The sequence below is a fragment of the Cicer arietinum genome, chromosome 7 (assembly GCF_000331145.2).
Source record: "Cicer arietinum cultivar CDC Frontier isolate Library 1 chromosome 7, Cicar.CDCFrontier_v2.0, whole genome shotgun sequence".
Classification (NCBI taxonomy): domain Eukaryota; kingdom Viridiplantae; phylum Streptophyta; class Magnoliopsida; order Fabales; family Fabaceae; genus Cicer; species Cicer arietinum.
Genome location: NC_021166.2, coordinates 12,675,245 through 12,683,323, shown reverse-complemented (window position 1 = coordinate 12,683,323; position 8,079 = coordinate 12,675,245). Strand labels below are relative to the sequence as shown.

The following is an 8,079-nucleotide window of genomic DNA, read 5'->3' as shown; positions in this document are numbered from 1 at the left end:
GCAATTGAATAATCAATCCCAAAGAAAATAAAATAGAAGGGGAATTAAACAAAATCCACAATTTATGATGGATAATATATTATTTTTGATACATAAACATAATCTGGATGAGATATCTAATGCTCAATTCAAACAAAGCACTATAATGTTATGTTACCAAAAAAAACAAGAGATATGCAATAAAGTTACAAACCATTTGTGAAGCATAAATGAAAATTTCAAAAAATAAATAACAATAAATTATAACCATGATTCATAGTTGAAGCCTGGGTGCTGCTCATTCTCAAACGTTTGCGATCGAACTTTATGTGTAGGAAGACGAGGAAGCTTAGATAGTTTTAGGTAATTATCATCATTTACATCAATGCTACTTCTACATGAAAAAATACAATAGCTTCTTCTTGAACAAAAATTGAATCCAACACTTTTTTTGTTCTTGCTTTGCATCTTGCAACTTTTCTCATTCTTAGTACATTCCTTGTAAGCCACAAGAAAAGGGTCTTCATGAAATTTGAATCCCTTCCCAGAATTGCTTCTAATATGAGGCTGTGTTTGACATGGAGGCAAAGGAATTTTCTTGTCATGAAATTCCAAAATATTCTTCTTAGAGATATTATTTTCCAAATTGGTAAGGGGTAATTTGGAAGATGGTTTTTGATTGTTGGCTGGACACTCATTGTTGGGTGTCTTACAAATTCCTGGCTTGTCCTCCCATGAAAAGGGTATGCTTCCATATGATTGAGATTTCCTATGACTCATTTTAGCATATGATAAAACAATCAATAAGAAAAATATGATTCAAATGTTATAGGAGGAGGTAGAGCATGGGGTTTTAAAGCTATTTTATTTTTTATGTTGTTTGTATTCCATAACGGTTCATGATATAAAACGTGAAATGAAAGCTAGTTATTATTGCTTATAAATGAATCAAGCAAAGCATATATATTATTATGAAATTGAAGAAAATATGAATTAAATTTTGGTCCATAGGTTTTAATTTTTCCATAATTGTGGCGTGTTAGGAGTTAAATCGAGAGATGGAACTCGACTTTCCATATGTTATTGCAAGTTGTTATGACATTTCAATTGTTGATTTGTTGGTAGGTGGAGTGGGTGGTGTACATTTAGTAACTGATGTGTCAATATAGTTATGTTTCTACCATTTGCACCATGTCCTTTGGTGTAGTATTAAAGGTCAAATGGTACCATATTATTAAATTTGAAAGGTAAATCCATACTACTTCCACTCTAGGTCCCTTTCTTAGAGATTAATGATATATATTGCAAGTAAGTTTTTATTAATTAATTGATAAAATAAGATTCCTTTTGTTCGTTTTTAAAAGTTTTTTTTTTTTAGAAAAAAATGTTCTTTATTATTTGTCATTTTTAAAGTTTGAAATAGTATTATTAACTATTATTTCGTCCAAATTATTTTTATTTATTTTTTATAGAGGAAAAAAGAAATAAGTGAATTGAGATGATAAATAATTAAGTGTACAATAAGAAAAATAAATAATTTCATCAAAAGTAGAAAAACTTAAGGCTAGTTTACTTTGTGAAAATATTATCTATTTTTATTTCCTATAATTTAAATTAATTTTATTTATTATTGTTAAGGAAACAATTGTCTACAATTTAAAAAAAATAACAAAAAAACTATTTTTATTATTTTTAAAAATAATAAACATATTGAATAATATTTTATTTTTTCTTCATGACAATAATTTATGTCAAGGTAATATAAACACAAGTTTTAAAAAATAAAAACAAAATATTTTCATAAGAGTTAAATTTTCGTATTAGGTGTAAATAGACCTAAAACAAAAATTAAAAAGAAATAAAGTTAGTACTTCATGGTAATTAGTACAAAGGCGATCGTATTCCCGTAATATTGCAATAACATAAGTACATAGGTATATCAATCCAATGCTAGGTTAGTGAAGATTTTTGAATGTTATTTGCAGCTACATATATAATGTTGGAGAATTTCTACTATCCTGGAATCCGATATGTACCAGTATATAAATTAGTTTTAGAATTATAGTTAAATGAATTTACAAAAAAAAAAAACTATTTCTTATTACTTAAAAAATTATAATAACCTTTTCAAAAAAAATTAAAATAACTAAATATTATTTATTAAAAGTTTCAACAAAATAAAATTTAATTGTTTATGTATTTTTATTATTTATAGTATTAAATATTTTTATGATAAAATATAAAAAACTAGTATAATGTTTGTAAATAATGAAATGCTGTTTTTCTCTATGAAATTATCTTTTTATTTTTTTTTCAAAATACAAAAGTCGATAAATGATTGTTAATTTATTAATTTAAGAAATAATGTACTAAAACATTTAAATTCGTGGATCCACAAAAAATCTCTATAATGTTTAGTTTAAGCGCAAATAGTTGTTTGAATCATTTGAAGTCGTTGTCGCTGTTAGTGGTAGCTGCATACATAATCATGCAACATTGAAATCAATTTTGACATTATTTAAATTTATAAGAACAAAATGCACAATGATTTTTAGTTCCAAAGTTGAACCCCAGTTGGTTTTGTCAAAAGAACGCATTGCGTAAACAATGAAAAGGATAGTTCTAACCTTTCTAAGCATCGTCCAAATTAAAAGCATGAGTTAGGAATCGTTTTTGGGCAGGGAAACGATAACAACTTATCACCTAATTAATGAAAATGATATATTGAAATTGGATACTATATTTGAGTCAAGTGCAAGGAAAGGCTATGCCAATATAGCTAGAGGTGGGGAATTAATTTTCTCAATTTTCCTATCTCATGTTGTATTTGATTTGGATCTTTTAGTGTTTGACTCTAACAACGAGAGCTATTATTTATCATCTCATCTTTAAAATTTTATTAATTTTTGGCTTTAAAAAATAAATAAATGAGTAAACTAATTTAAATGATAAAATACATTCGTCTCCACTCTTACTTTATTTCACTGTATTATATCCAACATAATGATACATATATCTAGAGGTGTTTAACATAATATTTATAAAATATTATCATAATAGTATCTACATAAATATACAATGTGATATCAACTATATATTTAACAATTCACCTCAAGTGTTCAAAAAAAATGCGAAGATGAGGAGAAAAATAAGAGAATTTTAAAAAGTTGAAGCACAAATTTTATAATTTTATAATATATTTCAATAAAAAAATCAACAAAACGACTTAATTTTAGAATGACTATGTCCATAAAGACATCCTTCATCATACAAGTTAATAGTTTAAGGAAATATTTGACAACAAACATCACCCTTAGTAGAAATCTCAAGGGGGGCATTTCAGCCACATTGTTGATAAACTTCAAAAAAAGTTGAGTGGATGAAAACAACAATATTTGAGTGTTGCAGGCAAAATCTCTCATGCGTAGTATATATGTTCTTAGTTGTTAGTGAGCATGGTTGTAAGGCTCACTTAGTTGGTTGGGACATTTTTGTTTGCCACAAAAGGAGCTTGCAGGGGAAATGGTGAGCTAGCTGAATGTGAAAGTCTATTTCGTGATTCAGATGGTAGACAAAATATTGGTTACCTAAGAAAGATTAGATCATATGATGCTATTCATGTGTAGATGTTGGTGATGTACCTAGGTCTCGAGCTAGCTTGAAGAAAAATCACAAGAATTTTCTACCTCCAACCGATCACGAATACGATTCATATGAATCATATGCAAACATTACATTTGAACACACAAATTAAAATATTCAAAATAAATTGCAAATTTTTCCATTTTTTCAATTTTCACCATCTCCAATTCCTTAGTACATTACTTAGCTTTAGGAACCAACTCATTATTTTCTTCTTTTTCTTCAACGTCTATTATCTCTTCAAAACTAACATTCTTTTCATCTTCGTTTTTGAAAATCGACTCGAATCATAAAAATCATTTGATTTTTACACTATCTTTTAATCATATTACTAGAACATTCGAAGATATTCCCAACTGAAAAGCATATTGAGGGACAACAATTTTAAAAAGTCATAGTATAATGATAGATTCTTACATCATTTTATTATTCATTGAGACATTTGAAATGTGTGAACATAGGTGTCACACAACGTTCATAACTTCCTAGCATTTAGAATGTACATATGTTATATTAGTGCACTCAAACTCTACATTGAAGTAATTGCAATTGGGGCATGATGATGGGATAATTTTTGTGGTATAATCAGTAGAATAAATATTTGGGTTACACTATTGAAAAGAAAAACCTAGTCATCAAGGAAAAAAAATCTCTTTTCTTCTTCATCTTTGAAGAATGGTGATTTAGGATAATATTTGGTCCAAAATCATCATCCACATCATTTTGCTCTATTTTTTACTCCAAATAAATAATTTTTGCACAAATCTATCTTTTTTTATACTTTTTTTTAATATTTAATCGCCTTAGTGAATATTATTTTGTTTGTCGTTTTAGTGTTGTATTTTTTGTTCTCTCTTCTTATTACAATGTTTATTTCATTCGTAGTGACGGATTAACTTTAATTTAATGTTAACAAGTTCAATAAATGAATTTAGCGCCGTAAAGTTTGCATATAAAAAAAACCTCTAGTCACTTTTTGTCAACTTATTATATCTATCGTAGCATTCTTTTATTTATTAATGTATGTCATACTGTGTAGATACACCCAACATTTTTCTTGAAGGTTTACCTTAATTTTTGTAGAGAGAGAGAGAGAGAAAATATTGTATCTCGTTATCGGCGTGGAGAAAAGAAAACCTCTCCCGCCAAAAAATATTTATGTGGCTCTGTGTGTCCACCACACCATATACACACCTTCCAGTCACAGTCTCATCATATACAGAGACATCAACAGTTAATCTTTTCTAGGGTTTATCTTAATTTTGAATTTCATCCAAGCAATGGCAACAACCCTACAATCTATGCGATTTCCTTTTCATCCATCTATCTCCCTCCTAAATTCTCACACTTTCTCCGCCGCGTCACTTCATTACTCTCCCAAATTGATAACCTCCAAGGGTTCACTAGTCGTCACCCGCAACCAACGAGGTCTTTCAGTTAGAGCTTCGAGTTCACAGTACAGTCCCACTATTGCGGAAAATCTCGGTGATGTTAGCATTTTCACCGCTGCCGGTGAGGCTGTCATGTTCAAAGATCTTTGGGACCAAGACCAGGTCAGCATGCTTACATTCTTATACAAAAACTTTTATTTTTACCATCTTATATGTTTTCGGCATATATTTTTACCTATGATTGTAGTTTATATTGTCTAGAATATAGATTAGTAGATTAACCACTAAATTATACTTTTTGTTTTTTTACTCATTTTTAGGTTTCAATTTTATTCTTGAAGATTTTTTCTTCCTATTTTGGTCCTTCAAGTTTACATTTTTTTGTCTTTACCATCCTGTTCTCAAGGGAAAATAACCTTGTTAATTCGAAGTTCAGTCGGGATATCAATAATGCCTGACCAAAAATTGTTTCTGCTAGGATTCCAAATGACCAATTTGTTCTTAATTGAAACTCATTAACCACTTGAATCTAAATTACTTGGTTTTTTACGCGGTTATGTAGCATTTTGGGGTTTAATTTGTAGTAGTATGAGTTTGTTAGTTGAAATTATAGGTTGATGTTAAATTTGAGCTTGGTGATTAAAGTTAAATACTTGCAGGGAATAGCTGTGGTGGCACTCTTGAGGCACTTTGGATGTCCATGCTGGTAATTAAATGATCTTCACCTTTGGGTTTTGGTTATCAGTCAGAACTTGTTTGAATGGTAATTCTTCTTACTGTGGATTGTTTGCTCTTGTTCTAAGCTGGGAATTGGCTTCAGCCTTGAAAGAATCTAAATCAAGGTTTGATTCAGCCGGTGTCAAGCTGATTGCAGTGGGTGTTGGTGCCCCAAATAAAGCCCAAATTCTTGCTGAACGAGTAATGCTTTCTTTGTCCTCCTTTGTCGTTTCAGTGTTTTCCTAGCAATTATGAGTCCATGAAAGAGTAAACATCAAATTAAAGCAACAGCTAACAAGTCTTTGTTTTTGTTATTTATTTATTTTGGGGTGTTAATGATGATTTTTGGTTTTGACAATAATCTACCAAATTCATTAACAAAAGACAATTCAATCAGTCAAATGTGAAATTTATACAAGTTAAATGGCAATCTTATTACAAATGAAAGAAAAAAGGATGCCTTTTTTGACAAGCAATATCAATGTCAAATCCCTGACGGACTTTGCGTCGATAGCATTTGTAACAGAGAATTACGATATAAAAGGAAACAAAATAGAATTGACATAATATAAATTAAATATGTAAGAAATAACATCAATGATAAGTACCAAGTAACAACAGATTTTAATGATAACAGAAAAGTTTAAGAGATGATATGCAATGCAATAACTGAAATATTTTTGACATGAGAACTTTGATGCAGTGGAATGGAATGAATAAACTGATTTGCTGAAATAAAAGAATGTCTTCAATTAGACTGGCAACTTAGAAACAATGCACAAAGAGACATGTCATGAAGAAAAACAAAATCAATTTCAACAAAGGGAATGCAATGCAAGGACTTCTTATATGGGAAAATGGATAAGTAAAAATCCTTAAAAGAAACATAGGTATAAAATAGGCTTTGAATGCACAAGGTCTTTTCAACTGAAACAAACAAGATTACAAAAGTATACTCAAGTGATTAAGAGGTTCTTAGAAAACTTGTGAACATTGACAGAATCTCATAAAAAATGTTGAAATCTATAATATCGGCTTTGAAATAGATATGTGCATTGCAGATATGAATGATTGGAAGAACAAAATGACAATAATCATGTAGCTGACAAATAATGAACTTCCGACAAAGAACTTTATTTGATGATAAAGATTACAAGAAATTAAAGCAAGGAAGACCTACTTAGAAATTAGAGAATCATTATTTGCTTTTCTTTGAGACTTAGATTTCTAACAATAAATGATCCACTCCTTTTACAAACCCTTCGACAGATGTTTAGATTAAATTAAAACTAGAATAACTATCATTTTGAATGCACGCCACATATATGCCTCACTGTCGATTGTATCAAACACAACTTTCATTGCTTGACTTCTTGATTTATCCTGCAAAACTAACTTTCGTCCAACATCAAAGTATCTTTAATTTTGTCGAATTTTGGTAGTGAAAATTGTCACCTTAACTGGGGTCCTATTTATATGGGTAACCTTAGAAAATCATTATCTCATCGATATCCCTGAGTACTTTAGGTGTGACATTAGATCTGTAAAGTTTGATTTTGGTGAAATGTAGGAATGTATGGCCACTAGTTTTCTATAAAGGTTTTAGATCAGTTGTTATGCTTGTGAATTTTTTGAGTTACTAGTCTCAAGTAAATCCACTCCATCGAAGGGTCACCATTTGTGCTGCAAGTTAGCCAAAGATAGCAGTTTTGGTGGTCATTTTAATTTATCTAGATCAGGCAAAGGATATGGATCTGTATACTTTAAATTTGAAGACTTTTCATGCAATTTACCTATTCTTATAATATTGGTATGAACATGTACTTGACGTCAAGACTCACAACTGATATTTTCTTTTTCAATTGATATTGTATGTTCAGTTACCATTTCCAATGGATTGCCTTTATGCAGATCCTGACCGCAAGGTAATGCAATGATAGCATGTTGAATTTTCAGCCACTAGAACTCATCTTGTAAATGTCAATTTTAACCAATTTCGGCGTCTTTCAGGCATATGATTTTTTAGACCTCTACTATGGGTTTGGTCGAACTTTCTTCAACCCAGCCAGTGTAAGCCTTACGTCCTGAAATACAAATGTATATATATTTATATTTTTTGTTAGACATTTTCCATTTTGCATGCTCATAAATGTGTTTTCACTTCAAAATTGATATAACAGGCAAAGGTGTTTTCGAGATTTGATGCTTTGCAAAAAGCGGTCAAGAACTATACAATAGAAGCCACTCCAGATGATAGAAGCGGTGTTTTGCAGCAGGTTTGATATATTAATCTGGTGGCAAAATCATGAATACAAAATATTTTACTTTACAACTTTGGTTTTCATAAACT

At 29.8% G+C, this 8,079-nt stretch overlaps 1 protein-coding gene across 1 annotated transcript in view; it reads left to right on the top strand.

Moving 5' to 3' along the window:
- The first annotated feature begins 4,658 nt into the window (after positions 1–4,658).
- LOC101502495 (thioredoxin-like protein AAED1, chloroplastic) overlaps positions 4,659–8,079 on the top strand; it is a 4,033-nt gene continuing 612 nt past the window's right edge. The window contains exons 1-6 of the mRNA XM_004508997.4: positions 4,659–5,174; positions 5,672–5,718; positions 5,816–5,930; positions 7,610–7,654; positions 7,740–7,799; positions 7,910–8,005. Of these exons, the coding sequence (XP_004509054.1) occupies positions 4,902–5,174; positions 5,672–5,718; positions 5,816–5,930; positions 7,610–7,654; positions 7,740–7,799; positions 7,910–8,005 (636 nt within the window). The 5' untranslated portion in view covers positions 4,659–4,901. The remainder of the gene's footprint in view (positions 5,175–5,671; positions 5,719–5,815; positions 5,931–7,609; positions 7,655–7,739; positions 7,800–7,909; positions 8,006–8,079) is intronic.